This window comes from Monodelphis domestica, chromosome 4 (genome assembly GCF_027887165.1).
Source record: "Monodelphis domestica isolate mMonDom1 chromosome 4, mMonDom1.pri, whole genome shotgun sequence".
Classification (NCBI taxonomy): Eukaryota; Metazoa; Chordata; class Mammalia; order Didelphimorphia; family Didelphidae; genus Monodelphis; species Monodelphis domestica.
The window spans coordinates 310042845-310064465 of record NC_077230.1 but is presented as its reverse complement, the minus strand read 5'-3'; the positions used below and the strand labels follow the sequence as shown (position 1 = coordinate 310064465).

Here is a 21621-nt window from a genome sequence, read left to right as displayed (position 1 = left end):
TTAACATTTTGATCAGTGACTAGGGTAAAAGCAAAGATAGAAAGTTAATAGATATAAAGGAAGAATTTCTAATTTATCTATATGAAAAGAGATAGAAATTAAAAACATATCCCCTCCTTTTTTTTTACATCAATCAGATGTAAATCCATTGATCAATGGATCAATCAGAAACTATATTAAAATAAGTTGGAAGATGGGAGGGTTAAGTTATCTATGGGTATTACCTAACTGATAAGATTCTGATTCATCATTTAAATGTTGAGCATTAGTGAGAACCACAGAAAATTCTGAAGTTGGCTCCCAGAGATTTTTGGTTGATTGATTGTTTTTCTGAGCCTTTCCTTGGACAAGTGGAGTTACTTTCTTCTGGGCTTCTACCTCTTGGGCTTATCTCAGTTCATAGTACTAAAGTGTATTTTTTTCTTTGGCATTTTCTTTTTTATTCATATCTTCAACTTCACATTCTGTACTATTGTTTGGGGCTTGGATCAGACCCATGTAGTTTCCTATGCTCTTGGATGGAGTGGGAAGGCATTGATTTAGTCCTAGATACAACAGCTAAGATTAGGCCTCAGCCTATGAAGGAAATCTCTTGGTGGTTCTGTTTAGGTTTGGGCCATGACCTATTCTCTTTTACATAGTCTTAAACCAGGAGTTGGCTTCTTTCCTTGTCAAAATTCTGACAGGCCTTCACCCAGTGTTGCTGATTGTGTTAATATCTAGCCTTGTAGAAGAACTCAAGTATTCTCTATCACAGCCTCCCCCACCCCAAATGATCCTTTGTCCTATTATGGTTCAAGCCATGTAGAGTACTCCAGATCTTTTCCATACTTTTTAAGCAACTCAGATTTAGGGGTTATCTATTGAAGATCAGAGCTAGAAATAACATGGAGTAACTTGAATATTGTACCAGGGCATCAACATGGTGATTATGCTTCTTCTCTGCTCTTCCTTCCTCCCAGGATGCTGACTTGGTGAGTAGAGGCAGAGAGGAGAGGAAACGGCAAATTTGTGAATGATGTGAATGTGGGAAAAATAATTAATTTGTTAAGCGACAGAATCAAGATATAGAAAACTCTTTACAGACAAGAACTGTGATAAGATTAAATTTCATAGGGATAAATAAAATACACTTGAGTTAAAAAAAGTCAGCCAAAGAAATGCAGAATGGAGGAAGCTGTAGGTATGAGAAATGTGAGAACAATTCATGTGAAAAAGATCTGGGGATTTATGTGGGCTGGAACTTATCATGACTCATATGACTAAGTAACTCAAAAAAGCAGCTGAGGTCTTGGGGCAAACAAGATACTAAATTCTCTAGAGTTGCTACTAGCAAAAATAAGAAAATATTGAGGATCTTACTAACAATAAGTAAGCAGGACTTGTATTCCTACCACAATTAGTTGATGTCATCTAAGTTTAAAGTGCAAGATTGGTTTCCTTCCTAGAAGTGAGATTTTGCGGATTTTAATAATGGCCTATTCAGTGTCTGGATCAGCTCAGAGAATACAGAGAATCAAGTGTTCCTTAAACATAAAAGGAAAATGGACTCCACAAAGGCAGAGAAGAATCTTCAATTGTATGAAGAGATAGGAACATAAACAAATATAACAGGATGAAGTGACAAAGAAAGATCACTGGACCTAAGAGATATGAGATTCTTCCAGAGGAAGAGGCAATTGGACTCTCTGAGGAGGAAGTAACTGTTTTCTAAAGAATAATCATGTGAATCCATATGTGCTATTGGATGAGAGAATTTCTAGTAAAGGACAGAAGTAGGCAAGAATTGTCAGGTTATTAGGGGATGTCCATCGATTGGGAAATGGCTGAACAAATTGTGGTATCTGATGATGATGGAATACTATTGTGCTGAAAGGAAATAATGAACTGGAGGAATTCCATGTGAACTGGAATGACCTCCAGGACTTGATGCAGAATGAAAGGAGCAGAACCAGGAGAACCTTATACACAGAGATGGATAGACTGTGGCACAATTTAATGTAATAGACTTCTCTACTAGCAGCAATGCAATGATCCAAGACATTTCTGAGGGACTTAGGAACAAGAATGCTATCCATATCCAGAGAAAGAACTGTGGGAATAGAAACAGAAGAAAAATATATGATTGATCACATGGTTTGATTGGGGATATGATTGGGGATATAAACTAAACGATCACTCTATTGCAAATATTAATAATATGGAAAAGGTTTTGAACAATGGCACGTATAACCCAGTTGAATTGTTTGTTGGCTCCAGAAAGGGGGCGGAGAGAGGAGGGGTGAATCATATAACCTTGGGAAAATATTCTAAATTAATTAAATAAAAATGAAATTATTTGGTAGATTATAATGTTTAAAGGAATAAATATGAAAACTTACTTTAAAAGTAAAAAAATAAAAATAAAAAGAATAGTCAGGTTAATATTTCCTGAGCTGTGGGCTAGTGAGGCATCTATTTATCAACTTAATAACACAATAGAAAGATCTTTTTTCTTGCCAGGACATGAGAGAATCTCCTAAGACTTGATAATCATTTTGATTTAAATGTTCTTCTTGTGATTCATGTTAACACATATGATAATGCCAAAAGAAATTTTTAAGATATATATTGCCAAAGTAGATTAAATCTTTTGTGAGAAATCAAATATCTTGGAGGGAAGGACGGAAGGAAGAGGTGTAGTGTTTTAATCACTACTGATCATCATAAGTAAAAGTATTGGAAGGGGAAAAAAAGCAGATTTGAGAGTGAATAACAGATTAAGAAGATAGAATCCAAGAATATGATTTGGATTTCCAAACTATAAAATATAGGAATGACAGGCTTGACAATAATAAAGTACTCCTACCAGAGTAAGAATGTTGTGAAATCTCGAAAATTGAATGAAAAACATTGTACACAAAAAAAAGTAAAGGAAAAAAATTACTTCTTTATATACACCAAACTAGATAACATGGAAGGCAACTCGAAGACTAGCAGTAGAAAAACCCAAAAGTTCACAGAAGACAAAAATTGACATAGCTGGCAGAATGAGTGAAAATACGGAGAAGTTGCAAAAAAAAAAGGGTAGGAACAAATTTAGATTTTATATCAGGAAAAGAATCCTCACAATCAGACTCAACCAAAGGTCAAATAAACTTCTTTTGCTGGTAGTGAGGCTCCCTCTACTACAAGTCTTTAAACAATGTTGGGTTGACTCTTTCTTGAGCATATTCAGGTAATTATTAGATGAAATGGCCTTTGATATCCCTTCCAATTCTGCAATTTTGTGATTCTGATTCTGTATTAATAAAATTATCATGCCTAGAACAAGACAGGCATAACTGCCTCAATCAGATCACATTTGGAATATAGGGCTAAGTTCTTAGCTCTACTTCTTTTTGGAATGATATTGGCGAGCTGCAATATATACAGAGTAGGAAGGTCAAATGATGTTATCCATTTAAAAAATGGGAATTATAATCCTTGAGAAAATACAACTTTGGAGGCATGTGATGGTTATCATCCCATGTTTTCGATGCTTTTTTTAGGGCGGGGTAGAAGGATTAGACCTGTTCATGCCTGAACCCAAATGGAAGATTTTTTTTAAAGGCAGATTTCAGGTACTAAACAAGAAAAAAAAAAACCTCCAGCAAAAACTCAACAATTTGAGTTGTCTAAAACAAAATGGACAATCTGGTGATATGCTGAGTTCCCCTATTAATGAAGATCATTAGGATAGTTTATTTATCAAGAATTTATAATTTATCAAAAATGTGTAAAAGACATTCTCAATAAGTTTCTGGATTAGATTAAGTGATCTCTGAATGCCTTTCTAGCTGTGAGATTTTATACTTTTTTAGACAGGGCCACAGTTTTCATTATATATATTAGAGGGTTTTAGAATCTTTTCAATACATAGAAAACCAAATATAACTCATAAATCAAAAGTTTCTTAGTGACTTAGAACTCTATTTTGGATACATTGCTAATGTAAAAGTCATCCTTTCATTTACTCATGAAAATAAAGACAATTACTTTTAAATTTTGTTTCAGTTAACAATTTCACAATCCTCTAAGAAGCAATCTATGGATTCTTTGCCCAAAATGAAAGAAAATCATCTTAAAAGGTCAGTAATGTCTAATTTCAGTTCAAGATCTAATTTGAGTTCTATGGATGAATCAGTAAATAAATGTAAATGAAAAAGCCTTTATATAAACACTATATGTTTTAGCAATATACTTAATACAAGGAATATAAATACAAAATTGAAATATTCCTTTTTCTTGAGGTTTACATTTTAGTAGGGAAAAACAACACATAAAGGAAGTTACAGGAGTAGAATAGATGGCAAGACTTGGTAGTCTAGAGAGCATATATTCAAGGCAGAAACAAATAGTCTGGAAGATGGTAAGGTGTAGGGGGCAAGACCTGGTGAGCTGAAGGGCAAAGCAGAAGGAGGAATTGAAAAGTTGGAGCATGCAAAGAGGGAGGTGCAGAGTACAGAAGGCAAATCAGCTAGGGGATTGTAAAGACCTACCTTTTTTTCTGTACCCCCAATAATTATCTCCGCATACAAATTACCAAGTATTGGTATCTTTTATTTATCTGAAAAATTGCCTTTCTATTGAAACCAGATGCTCCTGGATTCAAGGCCAGCTCTCTATCAATTATACCAAAATGTCTCTTACAAAAATTTTATTCAATCATATTGTTCTGAATTTAACTTCTTATACTAAATTTTGGCTTTGAAAACAAAATCTTAATTAAAATATGAGGAAAAGAAGATTACATGATTCTTAATAAAGAACAAGTACTACAAATTATTTAAGTACCTGTGTGTAGATAGTATGCTTCTAGTTTAGCAACCATCCAAATCAGGATTTCAGTTCAGTTGTTTCTTGTCACCAAGTCTTGTCTATTTCCTGAACATTTGAGAAGAAAGTTCTAGTTAATCCTTGACGTCTCTGAGCTTAAACTATTTTTAGTATCTGACTAAAAATAAGAACTGACAATATTATTAAGTCAACACTTTGGGAGATATGTTTTAAGATGTATATGTCAGTGATTTCCCACCTGATTTATATTGTTATCTTTGCTAATACACAAATTTTATTACTAATTATCCTTTTAAAAACCCATAAGCTTAAAAAAATCAACAAACCAAGACCTGTATATGTTAGACAAGGTAGATGATAACTTACCACAGCATGATCAAGCCTTCACTCAATTAAATGAGGAGGAGGTTGGAATAATAGGTTCTTATTATCACATTTTCTGATGGAAAAATCTGTTAAGTAGTGCCATGCCTGAGACCTGACATATAAGAGACAAAACTAAGAAAATTGAATAAGCCTATGATATTTATACAAAGTAGATAAGAAATACACTTTAATAGATACATAGCTGAATTTGGATTCAAGAGAGATCTGGGTTTAAATTTTGCTTAATAGCTGTTTGCTTTGTTTACCATAATCAGAATAGATCACTTAAAGTTTCTGAACTTTAGTTTCTTCATCTATAAAATGGTATGATAGATAACACTTCCATTAAGGACCTTTCAGAGTAGTTGGGAGAATCAAATGAGATAACTAAAGCTTTTTGAAAACTTTATGTAAATGCCAATTATTATTATTATGAAGCCTCTTATTAGCAAGGATATGATGAGAAGTGTAATTTTTCTTAGCTAGAAGGAAATGAGGATAGGTTTGGGCCTAGGGGAAGCTTAGGAATTTTGAAAGTCAGCAGGGTGAGGTAAAACTTGGCTAGGGGAATACAGACATACATTAAAATCAGGAGCCAGTTGATTGAAAGTTAAGGGTGCAGTTACCCTAAACTGAATATTAGTCATAAGCCATTTTGAGCTTTGTCTGGCTCTTTGTCCTCCTTGAGAAGTGACTGCCATACAAAATTTTGCTATTTCCCTGACTGATACTATCAGTCCCCACTGAATTTATTCCTTCTCTGCTGCAATTTCCTCTATTTTCCCCATCACCACCTGGTGAAGTGGCACCACTTGCCCTCAAGAATGTCCTATTCTCTTTAAAATTTTCTCTTTTCTTTTTGGTGTAAATACTTTTATGATGAGTTTTGTCACAAGACAGAGAAAAGCTGATTTTTATTGCCTCCTAAATGTTTGCTATAAATGATTGAGGAAAGGTGAAAGGAATTAATGAACCAATACCCTACCCTTATCCACAAAATCACACTGAAGTACTCTTGCTCATGGTCTCTCTCTTTGTCCCGCCTTCTCTCTCCTTCTCTTTCTCCTTTTCTAAAAAGAGGCTTCACAAAAATACATTATTTTATCCACTATGCAATAAAAAGGGTTGCCTTCATGCTTAAATTCTTATACTTTCTGTACATATCACCAATTTTGTTATCTTAGGATCTTAGTACTAGAACTCAATGATCATTTAGTTAAACCTATAAATGAACAAGAATTCTCCCCAAAATATATATAGCAATTGACCATCAAGCTTTTATTTGAAGATCTACAAGCAGGGAGGAGGGGAGGGTTTTAGGTAGAACAATGGTAGAACTCCAGGTAGACCTGGAGTCAAGAGGATTTGAGTTCAGATCTGTCCTCTGACAATGATTGTGTGACCCTGGCTGAGTCACTTAACCCCTGTTTGCCTCAGTTCCTCCTCTGCAGAATGAGTTGGGAAAGGAAATGGCAAAACACTCCAATATCTTTTCCAAGAAAACCCCAAATGGGGAAACAAAGAGTTAGACATGACTGAAAACAACTAAACAACGATTCCCTACTTGATACTTCTCATAGCAGCCTGTTCCATTTTTGGATAGGTTTAATTGTGATGGAGGTTTTGTTGGGGGTTTTTTTCCCCCCATGTCAAAATGAATCATCCTTTAGAAGTTTTATCCATTGCTCCTAGTTTTGTCATGTGGGATAAAACAAAACTAGTCCAACCATTTTTCCATATGATAATTCTTCCGGATTTATATAAAAATTTCTTATTTTCCATTATATTTTCTTCAAGCTAAAACATTCTCAATTCCTTCAGCCATTTCTTTATAACATAGTTTCACAATATTTAAATATTCTGGTTTTTCCTCCCTTTGAAAGTCTTGCACAAGACATCTTCCTAAAAAGTGAAGGTAAAATGTGGAATTCAGGGTTAAAATACCAAAGTTGAGGTCTGACCAGGGACCAATACAGTGAGATTATCACTTCCTTAGTATTGAATTTCCCCCATTCTAGTCACTATATTTCTATTAAGCCTAAAGTCTAAAGCCACATTAGCTTTTTTGACTGCCAGGCGTACACTGAAACACCTAGGGCCTTTTTTTTTTTTTAACATAAACTACTTTGTCTAGTCATATCTCTTCTTGTATTTGTCTTACTGATTTTTTAAAACAAACCTATGACTATACATTTATTGCCCCTTATTTTCATTTTATTAGATTTGACCCTAGGGTCTGACCTAAAGAGATCTTTTGAGATTTTGATTCTCCTTCTCAGTGCATTCATCCTAGCTTTCTGTCACCTAAAAATGGAAAAAATACTGCCATTCATGTTTTCAGTCAAGAGCTATGCTTTGAATTTTTTAATGTAAAAATTAATGGCCATATAAGGTCAGAATATGCTCATTTACTACTTTATGCCAAAATATTAACTATCAAAACAAAGAATTCTGAAAGATTATTTTAACTGACACAAAATTAAGATATTTCTAAAGCCAAAGTACTTCAAATCTTAATATTTTCATGCATTCTAAATTCTTTTTTTACTCTTTTCCCTGAAATATTGGGTGTATACATAATACCAAATATTTGTTATATAGTTTTAGCATTTCTAGGATACAGAATAGATATTTTATTAGGCTCAGCGTAGTTTCATTTGGGCAACATTATTAAACACAATCAAATAGAACTTTAAACCAAGACATGACAATTTCACTAGAAAAGTTGGTAGTCCATAAAACTGGGTATATTACTGGTCTAGCACAAATGCCATCTCTTTTATGAAGTCTTTCTGGAGTCTTTTCCCCTCTATAATAACTTGAAATTATCTCTATCTCCTTTGAATACTCTGCCTTTTTTATTATACTTTCATATACAACTTTATAGTTGTTTATGTACATAATTTTTCCCAGTACTTTTTGTGCCTCATGAGAGAAAAGTCTATGTTTTATTCTTCCTTGTAAACTCCCATCATGCCTTGTAGTAACTTGTATATATGCTAGGCACTCAAGCCAAGACAACAAGCATTTATTAAGCACCTACTAAATACCAGACATTACTCAAAACACTGGAGAAATAATGGCAAAAGCAGTCGTTGCTCTTAAGGAGTTCACAGTCTAATGGGCAAGGATCAATTGCAACTATGTATTCACATACACTTTATTTAAATGTGTATACATATACACATCTATAGGTATCGTATGTGTAGATACATGTTTATACATACATATATGTGTGTTTATGTATATGTGGTTATTGAAACATGTGATTCTGCATATGATTATGTATGTATGTGTGTGCAGGTATGCATGTATGTTGTGTGATCGATTGGAAGTAGCAGAGGGAAGGCTCTAGAATTAATGGAGTTTAAGAAAGTTTCTTGAACCGGTTAAGAGTTTAAGCTGGAACTTGAAGAAAGGTTATTTACTTCTTCCAATGAATCTTGATTGATCTTAATATATGGCTGGGGAGACATCTTATTAATTTAGATGAACAAAAAGGAGGCCCAGGATTGAAAATGAGAGCAGGATGGATTGCTTTAGGAAAATACCAGAGTACATTTAATGACCTTAAATTTAACGATAAAGGCCCATATTTTTAATACAGACTTTTTTTTAGTGTTGCTGGATGGCAGCATGATCTGGTGTACCACTCTCTCTCTAGAGCTAAATCTGAACATCAGACAGAGGCAATAGAAACTTGGATAGTGAATATCCTGTGACATTGAAAAACTCCAAAGATAAACAGTAGGTAAGGGATGTCATCAAAGAATTACATGACAAAAAAAAAAGATGGGTTTGTCAATATGGATAAGATCAAGGAATGATAGATGAACAACTAAAGAGCTTTACTAACACTTTTGTGATGTTGAGGGAAGGCAATGAAAGCCTTGTGTATATTGGGTGGATCCCCTAGGGCTAAATTTGGGGGAGGATATGGATCTTAATTGCACAAGATTTGTAGGCATGGACGGGTTGTGATCTACATCATAGAAGTGAATGACCAAATCAGTGAGATCACAGATAAATTTGAGTATCTGTGTATGTCATTGTTTAAAGGTCACCAAGTATCATAAAATTAAAATATTCATTAGAGACTTTAATCATTTATTTTTATTATATCTACTTACTACTTGAGCTTCAGAATTAAAATTTTAAATATTGAATATATGTACACAAAATCACAAAGCATCTAAATTTTTAAAGAAAAAGGTAATTGATATTCAGGAGGAAATAGTAAAAGTTTTAATAGTGTAGATGTTACTTTAACTCTCATACCTATATAAATTTAATCATAAAATAAACAAGAAATAAGTAGGAAATGAATATAGTCTTAGAAAAGTTTATGAAAAAACTATTGAATGGGAATAGAAAGAAATATACCTATTTCTCATCTGTGGATGGCACCTTCACAGACTGACCATGAATTAAGGCATAAAATCCTTATAAATAAATTCAGAAAAGCACAAATATTAAATACATTTTTCTGATTATAATAACTAAAATTATATTCAGTGAAAGGCCATTGAAGCAGAGATTAAAAATTAATTAGCAGCTAGAAGGATGGGAGGATGAAAGAATAAATCATACAAATTTAGTAATTTTATTAAAGATAACAACAACAATGAGAACAATATACCAGAATTTGTGTGATTTAGTCAAAACAGTACTTCTGGGAAATGTATATCGTTAAATACATCAATAAAAGAGAGAGTAGATTTTAATGGGCATGGAACTTAAAAAAATTAGAAAACAAATTATTTTTAAAAACCCAAATATCAAAATAGAAATTCTGAAAATCAAAATAGAGATTAGCAAAATGAAAAGTAAAAAAACTATTTAGTAAATAAAAGGTATTTTGTTTTGAAAGAACCAAAAATGAACCATTGATTAGTTTGATTTTTAAGAAAGAAGAAAACCATATTACCTGTATGAAAAATGAAAAAGATGAATTTATAACCTATGAAGAGGAAATAAAAGGAACATTAGAATTATTTTATCCAACTATATGACAATAAGATCTTTATGAAGTGGATGAATATTTATAAAAACTTTAATAACCTAGAAATAGACCAAGAAATATAATATTTAAATAATTCCATCTAGAAAAAAAGAAATTTAATAAGCCATAAATTAACTCCTTCAGATAAAAGATCTTAGGACCTGATGTATTTATAAACAAATTGTACCCAAACTTTTAAAGAACAATTAATTATTAATATTACATCAATTCTTTGAAAAAATGGGTAAAAGAATTCTAAATTACTTCTATGACATTAATATGGCCTTGATACCCAAACCAGAAAGAGTTAAAACAATGTAAAGAAATTAAATACTAGCAAGGAGATGACAACAATATATTACAAAGATCTAATACTATGACCAGGTTGGATTTCTACCAAATAGGTAGGCCTGGTTCAAGACTAAGAAATCTCTTAAGTAGAATTGAACCTTATTAATAAAAAATAACAATAATCATTATTGCTTCAGTAAATGCATAAAAGCTTTCTACAAAATACAATACCCATTCCTGTTTTTAAAAAATTGAAAGGTCCAGGAATGAATGGAACTTTTCTTAAAATGATAAGTATGATCTGGATAAAAGCAAGAGCAAGCATTATCTATAATGTGGTTCAATTAGAATGCTTTCTGATGAGATCAAGAGTGAAGCAAGGAAGTCTTTTGTCACCATTACTATTCAAAATTGTACTAGAATTGCTACTTATAATGACAAAACAAGAAAAAGAAATTGAAGGACTAAGCAAAGGTAATGAGGAAATAAAGCTATGACTTTTTTTTTTTTTACAGATGATATGATGTCTAGAGTCAACTAAAAAAATCTAATAGAAAGAACTAATTTCAGCGAAGTTGCAGGATATAAAATAAACCCACACAAACCATCAGTATTTTTGTATATTACTAACAAAACCTAGCAGGAAGAGATAGAAGAATTCCATTAGAAATAACTAAAGACATTATAAAATATTTAGGGAGTCTACCTGCAAAGGATACATACACGAACTATACGAACACACTTGCAAAACCCTCTTCACATAAATATAGACATAAATAATGGAGAAATATTAATTTCTGATAGGTAGTCCAAGCCAATACAATAAAACTGACAATACTTCCTAAATGAATTTATTCAGTGCCATACCAACCAAACTACCAAAGAATTACCTAGCTAGAAAAAATAAAACATTTCATCTGGAGTGGCAGAGCCAACATGACAGAGTAGTGGGAGCATTCAAGTTGAACTCTATTAAAAACTCTTGGAGTGGCACCTGTTGCCTACCCAAGAAAACTGAGTAGTTTCAGAAAAAAGAGTTCTATGACATTGGAGTGGGATCTGGTGGAAAGTGCAACCCAGCAGCAATACCAGATATGGCCTTGGAAATAACAGTAATAGAAGTAGCATCAGCAGTTCCAGGAATTCTCACTGTCCAAAGACAGTAAGGGTACTGTACAACTGGTCAGAAGATTAAAGAGGACCCTTGTACTGACACTAGGTATAGTACTGAGCACTGGGTTTTTTGGCAACTCTATTGCTCATTTTCTAATCTAGATCACAATTTCATTGTAGAGGAGAGCACAAGCACTTGTAGTGGGAAACAGGGTCTCTACTTAGTAAAAATATGTGAAAATTGGGATGGTGATACACACTCCTCCCTACAGAGGAGAAGACTCCAATTCTAATATCAAGTTTAAAGGCAACAAATAGGCTGAAAAAAACGAGCAAATAACAAAAAATAACCTTGACAATAAAAATCTTCTCTGGATAGAGGGAAGCTTAAATCACAAACTCAGAAGATAACATGAATGTGTCTACACAAAGCCTCAAGAGAAAATGCAGATTGGACTCATGCCCAACAAGAATTCTTAAAAAGCTAAAGAAAAAATTTTGCGAACAATTTTTTTGAGAATTTTATTTAATTAGTTGATTCAGAATCTTTTTCCATGGTTACAAGACCTGTGCTCTTTCCCTCCCCTCTCCCAAACCCTTTCTGTAGCTGGTGCACCATTCCACTGGGCCTTACATGTCAAACAAGAATTTTTAAATCAAGAGTATTAGAAGAAAGATTGAGAACAAAAATGAGAGCAATGCAATAAAATTATGAAAAGAAAATTAACATTTTCATGAAAGAAGCACAAAAAATACCAAAGAGAATGTTTTTAAAAAACAGGATGTTTAGTTATTTAGTTTTATAAAACCTCACAGAAGAACTTAAAAATCAGAATTGGCCAAATAGAAAAGGAGATTTAAAATATTACTGAAAAAATAAACTTCTTAAAAATAGAATTAGTCAAGTGGAAACTTAATGAATCCATGAGATTTCAGGAAACAACAAAACAAAGTCAAGAGAATGAAAATAGATGAAAGTATGGAATATCTCATTGGAAAAACAATTGGCCTGGAAAATAAATTAAAAATAAGGAATCATTAGACCACTCGTGGTAGTTTAATAAACCTAAAGATACAAATTATTTGGGGAAAAACTCACTATTTGATGAAAACTGCTGGAAAAAAACAGGGAAACAATATGGCAGAAACAAGGGAAGAAACCAACATCTCATACAATACACCAAGATAAATTCAAAATGGATATTTGATCTAAAAAGAAAAGGAAATATCATAAATTAGGGCAACATGAAAAAGTTTACCTGTCATTTATGGACAAAGGAGCATTTTATGACCAAATAAGACAGAGAACATTACAAAAAATGAAACAGAAAAATTTTATTATATTAAAATGTAAAAGTTTCTGTACAAACAAATCCAAAGTAACCAAATTAGAAGAGAAATGACAAATTAAGGGAAAAAAATTTTAGGAAATGTGTTTGACAAAGGCCTAATTTCTCATATATAGAGAGAACTGAGTCAAATTTATAAGAATACAAATAATTCTCCACTAATAAATGGCCAAAGGTTTCGAAAAGGCAATTCTTAGAGGAAAAAATTAAAACTCTATAGTCATGAATGCTATCCACATCCAGAGAAAGAACTGTATATATAGAAACACAAGAAAAACATTTCCTTGATCACATGGTTTGATGGGGATATGATTGGGGGTGTAGACTCTAAATGATCACTCTACTTCAAATAATAATAATATGGAAGTAGGTCTTGATCAGTGATACATATAAAACCCAGCTGAATTGCTGATGGGCTCTGGGAGGGGGAGGGAGGAAGGAAGGGAAAGAATATGAATCATGTAACCATGGGGAAATAGTCTAAATTAATTAAATAAGTAAATTTTTAAAAAAAGACAAAAAAATCCTCTATAGTCATATTAAGAAATTCTCCAAATTACTAATGATTAGAGAAATGCAAAACAATTCTGAGATACCAATCTCTCATACCTATCAGAGTGGCTAATATGACCAAAAAGAAAAATTATAAATGTTGGATGGCATGTAGGAAAATTAGGACACTAATGCACTATTGGTAGAACTGTGAATGGACACAAACATTCAAGAAAGCAATCAGGAACCACTTCCAAAGGGTCATAAAATTATGCATACCCTTTGACACAGCAATACCACTACTGGGTCTATATCTCAAAGCAGAGATAGGGGAAAAGGACCTACTTGTACAGAAATATTTATAGCAACTCTTTTTGTAGTGGCAAAGAATTGGAAACTAAGGTGATGTTGTGATGTTCATCAATTGGGGAATACCTGAGCAATTATATGTTTGTAATGGGAAACTATTGTGCCATAAGAAATGATGAAAAGGATGAGCACAGAAACACCTGAAAAGACTTCTCTGACTTGATGCAAAATGAAGCAAACGGAATCAGAAGAACTGTATATTCAGTAACAGAAATATATTGTACAATGATCAACTTTAAAGGACTAAATGATTATCACAAAACCAAGGTTCTAAGATAAACCCAAGGGATTCATGCTTTTTAAAATGCTATCCACAGCCAAAGAAGGAACTTTTGGAATATGAATGCAGATCAAACCACTTTGCTTCTTTCGTGAGTGTTTTAAATTGTATATGTGATATGTGCCTTTGGTCACAACATGGGAGGATATAGAAATATGTATTGCATAAAAGTACTGGTACAACCTATTTCAAACTTCCTAGGCAATGGGGAGGGAGGGTGACAGAGAATCTAAATTTCAAAATGTTAGAAAACAGTTGTCAAAAATTATTTTATGTGTAATTTAAAAAAATAAAATTGAATTTTAAAAAATTATTGGACTATGTGAAAGTTATGATAAGAAAAAAATAGCTTAGACCAGCATTGGGGAATGTTTCCAAGATCATGTGCCCAAACTTCAACTTCAAATTGCCTATGAGCCCCCAACACACACCCATTACCCAGTCAGTGGATGGAGGAAGTACTTCCATTAGGTGGCTGGACAGAAGGGCAGGGCAGGCAAAAAAATTTCCTTGGGTGCTGTGGAGAAAGGGAATGGAGCAGCCCTCTCTGTGCTACCACTTTACCAACATGGACTTAGACAATACATTTCAAAAGAAATTATCACAGAAAATTGCCACAATATCTTAAAACTAGTGGGCAAAATAGAAATTGAAAGAATCTACCTATCACCTCTTGAAAGAGATTCTAAAATCAAATCACCCAGGAATGTCATAACCAAATTCGAGATCCCAGGTCAAAGAGAAATTACAGCCACCAGCAAACAGAAACAATTAAAATATTATGGGGCAATAGTCAGGATAGCACACAATTTAGCAGCTATGACAATAAAGGAACCCAGGTCTTAGAATGTTATATTCTAAGTGGCAAATGAACTAGAATAAAAAGCTGGAATAACCTACCCAGCGAAACTGAGTATGATATTTTGTGGGGGAGGAATGAATATTTAATGAAGTATAGGACTTCAGGGCATTCCTAATGAAAAGACAAGAACTAAGTAGAATATTTGAAATTCAAATACAACATTTAAGAGTAGCATAAAATGGTAAACATGAAAGAAAAATCATATGGAACTTAATGAGGTTAAACTCTATTCCTGTAGGGGTAGATGACACCTATAATGCCTAAGAACACTGACAAGTTAGAAGGAGTCCACAGTGAGGGCATGAGTGTAAGTGAAGTGTATTGGGGTGAACTCAAATGGAGAGGTGAAAAAGAGGGATACACTGGAGAAAAGGGGATAAGGAGAGGAAAATGGGGAAAATGGACAGCACTTGAACTTCACTATTCACCTGAACTGATTCAAAGAGGGAAGAAAAAAATATGCACACACTCAGTTGGGTGTAAAAACCTATCTTAACCAACAGGGAAGTAGGAGGGGAAGAGCTTAAGAGAAAAGGTAAAATAATAAGAGGGAGGGCAGATTAAGAGGAAGCAATGGTGAGAGGCAAAACAGACTTCTGAAAAGGAACAAAGTAAAGAGAGAACAATTAGAAAATTTGATGGAGTTAATGCACAGTCATCATAACTATGAATGACAATAGTATAACTCACCCATAAAACAGAAAAAGATAGCGGAATGGATTAGAAGCCAGAATCCAACAATATATTGTTTACAAGAAACATACTTGAAACAGAAAGACACAAATAGGGTTAGAATAAGGACATAGAGCAGAATCTATTTTGCTTCTACTAATGTAAAAGGCAGGGGTAGCAATCATGACCTCAGAGCAAAAATCAACCAAATTAAAAGAAATAAGCAGGGGAAAAAATCTTGCTAAAAGGAACCCAGACAATGAGGTGATATCAATACTAAACATATATACACCTACTGGTGGAGTATCTAAATTGGAAAAGTTAAACAAGGAAACTGTCAACATTCTCCTCCCAGTACTAGGTAAATCTGACCATAAAATAAATCAATTAGAAGTTAAGGAGATGAATAGTATTTTAGAAAAGTTAGATGTGATAGATATCTGGAGAAAATTAAACAGAATAGAAAGGAGTATACCTTTTTCTCAGCTATACCTGGCACCTTCACAAGAATTGGCCATGAATAAAAGTATGCATAACTTCACAAACAAAAAACAAAAAATATTAAATGTACTCCTTTCAGAAAACATGCAATGAAACTGTGTAAATTAAAACCCATCTAATCCAGAAGAATGAATGGGTCAAAGAACACATTATAGAAATGATAATCTCTTTATCATTATGTCATTATATATATATATATATACATATACATATATCATTAAATATTTTGACAATAATGAGATATCATACCAAAATTTGTGGGATATAGTCAAACAGTACTTATAGGAAAATTATTCTCTAAATGCTTACATCAACAAAAAGGTGAAAAGCAGAAAAATGAATTGGGCATGCAATTAAAAAAACTACCAGGGGGCAGCTGGGTAGCTCAGTGGATTGAGAACCAGGCCTAGAGATGGGAGGTCCTGGGTTCAAATCTGGCCTCAGCCACTTCCTAGCTGTGTGACCCTGGGCAAGTCACTTGACCCCCATTGCCTAGCCCTTACCACTCTTCTGCCTTGGAGCCAATACTCAGTATTGACTCCAAAACGGAAGGTAAGGGTTAAAAAAAAAACTACCAAAAGAGCAAATTAAAAATTGTGGTATATGATTGTGATGAAATGTTTTTGTACTTTGAGAAAGGGAAAGCAGGATAGTTATAGAAAAAACCAGGAAGACTTATATGAACAAATGCCAAATGGGAAGTGAACAGAAGCAAGAGAATGTTGTACATAGTAACAGCAATAATGTACCAGTGATTAACTGAAAGACTTAACACTGATTAATACAGTGATCGATGATTGTGACAAAGGACTCCTGATAAAAAATGGTATCCATCTCTAGAGAACTGATGAACTCTGAGTGTAGATTGAAGCATATACTTTCACTTTATTTTTCTTGCATTTTTGCAGCATGGCTAATATAGAAATATATTTTGCATGACTTGACATGTGTAGTGGGTACCATATTGTTTGTCTTTGGAATGGGTAAGGAAAAGACTGGTGGAGAAGAGAGAATTTGGAACTCAAAATTTTTTAAATGAATGTCAAAAACTAAAATTAGCCAAAAAGTTCATCTTGCTGAACAAAAAAGTCAAGAATATCAAGGAAATTGATAAGGGGGGGTAGATAAAGGATTTAATAGTACTAGATCTCAAACTAAGCTATAATTATCAAAATAATTTGGCACAGCCTAAGAAATAGATTATTAGTTTAGGTAAATCAATATACAGAAAAAAAACGAGTTCAATGACCTAGTAGTGTTGGAGAAATCCAAAGATGCTCACTATTGGGGCAAGAATTCACAATTTAATAAAATCTGGTCGGAAGTGATAAAACTTAAATGACACATAACAAACATATTACACTGTATACCAAGATAAGTTCAAAATAGGTTCATGATTTAGAAATAAATGGTGATATAAGCAAATTAGTGGAGGATGGTATTCAGAGATAAAGATCTAGGGGGGAATTTCATAACTAAAAAAGAGCTAGAGAAAGACCATGGGAGATATAATGGATAATTTTAATTATATAAAATTTAAAAAGTTTTGTACACACAAAACTAAAATTAGGGGTAAAACAGGAATCAGGTTAATCTTTTTATTTTAAACCCTTACCTTCTGTCTTAGAATCAATACATCATACTAATTCAAAGGATGAAGAGTGGTCAGGGCCAAGCAATGGGGGTCAAGTGACTTGCTCAGGGTCACACAGCTAGGAACTATATATGAATCTAGATTTGAACCCAGAATCTCCTGTCTCTGGCCCTGGCTCTCAATTCACTGAGCCACCCAGTTGCCCACAAGGGTTAATTTTTGAAACAAATTTCTCTAATAAAAGACTCATTTAAAAAATATATGAATAACTGTGGAATAGGAGATATTCCACAATTTATAAATGGTCTCCATTTTTTGGAGAAGGAAACACAAGCTACCAATAGACTGAAAAATACCTTAAATCTTTAATAATTAGAGAAATGCAGACTTAAACACCTCAGAAGTATCAACTTCAAACCCATAAGAATGGCTAAGATGAGAAAATAGATACATGAACTAGTTCAACCATTCTGGAAAGAAATTTGAAACTATGCCCTGTAAGAGTAGAAATGAATGAATACTCCAAGTATTTAATTTTATAGGATTTAATAACAACAAATTGAGAGAAAGGAGTTCCTTCAGCCAAGTGAGCAGAGCACAGTGCCAGAGACCCACACCTACAGCACTTTACCAAAGCAAAAGCTCCCAAAAGCTTTGTAGCATGGGTTTCAGCAAAATTTATCTCCCCAAACCTCCAGATGGAAAGTGAGGACATAATTTAAAAGAATGCTAGGTAAATGTAGTTCAGGTGTATCAAATTTCTATTTCACATACCCGTATGATCCTTTAGGAGACCAGTTTCCTCCAATGGACCATTTTAAACATAATTAACTTAAAACTTTAAAGATTTTTAACTAAAGGTATATATAATATTGCAGTTTCTAAAGGGAAATTTATAATAATCTGGAGATAAAGGGAAATAAAAGAAAAATGATTTCAGGAAAACCTGGGAAAACTTGTATGAACTGATTCAAAGTGAAATAAACAGAACCATGATGACAATTTATACAATAACACTAATATTGTGAAGATAATCAACTTTGAAAAACTTAGTAACTGATCAACACAATGACCAACCACAATTCTAAATGACTAATGTTGAGACATGCTATAGATCTCCACTGGGACTCATATTTCTTTTTCTTGGGGGAAAGGTTGATTTTTGTGAGGAGGTAGCTGATATGTGAATTTGTTTTGCATAACAAATATTTTTTTGGCTTTTGGGTTTTTTGCCTTCTCTATGGTTGTGGAGGGAAAAAAAGAATTTGTAACTGAAAATTAGATGAAAATTTAACTTTAAAATAAATTTTTCTTACTTCAGTATAGAGAGTAATAGGTATGTTTGAAAAGGGGCTTTGATAGAAAAACATTGACTACTGAAGCTTAAAGGCAACTCAGAGCTTTAATTTTATATTTAAAGAATCTTGGGCCAAGACTCATTTTATGTTTGGTATGGATATTTACATAGATGATGATTGTACCACATATTAATATATATTTTAAACATCCCTTTTGGCACTGTATTATATTAGCAATAAAGACTTGAAAATTTTTAAAGTTTCCTAGTTCTTTTTTAAAAATGGGTTGTTTCCTAACTTTTATACTTAGCTAATTGACATTATTTCATTTGATCCCTCCCCATTTTTAATTATACAGCCTTCTAAAAGGAGTGAATAAAACTTGAGAGTTTTTACTTAGCAGTGATTTTAAATAATTGCAAATAGGCCAGCAACTGGATTGTGGAGTTCATGGAGGGGAATAAAATGAAAAAGACCAGAAAGGTGGTGAGGGTCCAGTTTGAAGAACTTTAAATGCCGAACAGAGAAGTTTATATATCTTTTACTAAAAACAATAGGGAGCCACTGAGCCAGGATGATAGGATGATCATGTTAAAAGAAATCTTGGTTCCACCTTGCCCTGGTCAATGATGCAAACTCAAGAAAAGAAAGGTAAAAATATTTTATTAGCACTCCAAGAAAGCAAGCAATAAAATCATGCATAGATTTTATAGACAGAAGTAAACGATTTCCATTTAAGAGCTGTTTCATGTTTCATGAAGGGACGGGTTTTGTGTCTTCAGCTTTTCCCTCATGCCTTAAGTGTTCATGCACAGGAATATTTCCAAACCTCCATCTCCTTTAGGTTGGTTGAGCAAATACCCGAAGTTTAAGCAAGGTTTTAAACATGGAAGTCACTTAGATTAACTGTGTAAGTGGCTGACTTTGAGCAGCCCCATTTGGTGCTAACTATACCCATTATGCAACACCATAATCAGAACTTATTGCTGCTCCATCTTCACCTGTATCATCTGAATCTCCATTGCTTATAATTTGGCTTAGGAATTAGTTCTTTGCACCAAGGGAAGTGCTATGCACCCAAGGAATGCACAATCCCTATGAAGATACACACAAAAAAGTCCATAGACTTATTTCAGCTATGAAAGATTGGGGACTCAAAAGGTTAGCGCTTTCCATGAGACTGAGATTCCTTTCTATCTTCCCAGAACTTGTTCCAGGCCTTCTGGACTGAATCTAGATGAGTTTGACTGTCATCAAAGTTGTCAGGAACTAAGGTGAAGCACTCTTTGAGAGCACACACTCCTTCCCTCTTTTCTAAGATGAAATCTATAGCCAGTTTTATTTTGTAAAGCCACAGCCCTAAGTGCATGGATCTCAGTATTAAGTTCCTCTACTGTGCCTATGGATTCATTAACAAATACTTGCAAAAATGTGTTAATTTTATTTGAGAGCACTAGCCAGTATCCAGTCACGTACATAGACAATTGATAGAAAAGTACATTCAGTCTCTCTCACTAAAGGAGAAAATGTAGCAGGAACTTATATAGCTACATGTTTTCTTTGGAAGTGTGTGCTAGGAGGCAGGGTAGGTGTGGGCCCAAGGCCACGCACACCCATCCCAACTCACACCCCCAAAATCTGCATGTCCTGGCCCCTGGTTTAAGAAAAATGTTCAGGCCATTCCCCTCCCAGAGAGTGACATTTCATTTCAAGGAAAATTTCCCATTTGCCATCCCATTTGACTTAGTTTTCCTTTTCCCTCATAACACAGAGCCAGTGACCTGATAATATGGTGCAACTCAAGAGGGAAGAGGAGAATTACAAAAGATTAGCAGTCTTTTCCCAATTAAAAGTGAATAAGCAGGAATACTCACTTTTCCAGCCTCCCTCAAGAGAATTTGGTGTTGTTTTTAAGTTTGCTTCATTGATGGCAAATGGATAATCATGAGTCCTGGATGTCTGACCCCACGCCCACCACGAGTATCACTTCCCTTATGGACAAAGGGGTATGTGCACACATTTGGGAATTGGTCCAGGTAAAGGATAAGATACACATAAATGTTGGACTTTTTTGTTCCTGAAACCCCAAGAGTACAGAGTACAGCATAAAACAGAAAAAAATTAAATGCATGGCAGATATTAGGTGAAGGATTAGGTTCTAATTATCATGGTCAAACAAACAAGTACTCAAGCACCACTGATTGGACCAGGCCTTTCCTCAGTTTACATGGATCTAAAGGCTGATCCAGGGTTGCTTCCTCTGGTGGGCAGAAGTCAGTTATGGCAGGCATGAGAGTGATGTATCCAGATGATCTATTCAGCAACCTTGATAGCAATATAGCTGGTCAGTAGAAACCAGAAAGTTTCATTCTAGAAGGGCTGGAAACTAGATGTCTTCCTGAAGTTGTGGATCCATATGTAGTCTCCTGGCTCAAATGGATGCACTGTCTCTTCTAAAGATAAAGTTTACATCAAAGCTATATCCCACCCCCCTTCTGGAACTGTGAAAGAGAACTAGACAAAAAGATCATATATCTTATCAGGCTTTCATCCCCAGTGGCCAGGCTGGGGCTTAAGGGCACAGCCTCTGACTAAGCAGTTGATTTCAAGAGAT

The 21621-nt window shown here is 33.9% G+C and overlaps 1 protein-coding gene across 15 annotated transcripts in view; it reads left to right on the top strand.

The window, feature by feature from the left end:
- Window positions 1-21621, top strand: part of CCDC169 (coiled-coil domain containing 169) — a 101745-nt gene that overhangs the window by 64718 nt on the left and 15406 nt on the right. For 2 of the 15 annotated variants that reach the window (XM_016421895.2, XM_056794767.1), the window contains 2 exons: window positions 4036-4109; window positions 10993-11087. In XM_016421895.2, coding sequence (XP_016277381.1) covers window positions 4036-4109; window positions 10993-10996 — 78 coding nt within the window. In that variant the 3' untranslated portion in view covers window positions 10997-11087. Of the gene's footprint in view, window positions 1-2948; window positions 3948-4035; window positions 4110-8803; window positions 8936-10992; window positions 11088-20212; window positions 20282-20778; window positions 21044-21621 lie in introns of those variants that run through there. The other 13 variants (XM_007495335.3, XM_056794765.1, XM_056794758.1 and 10 more) reach the window with 12 other exon arrangements.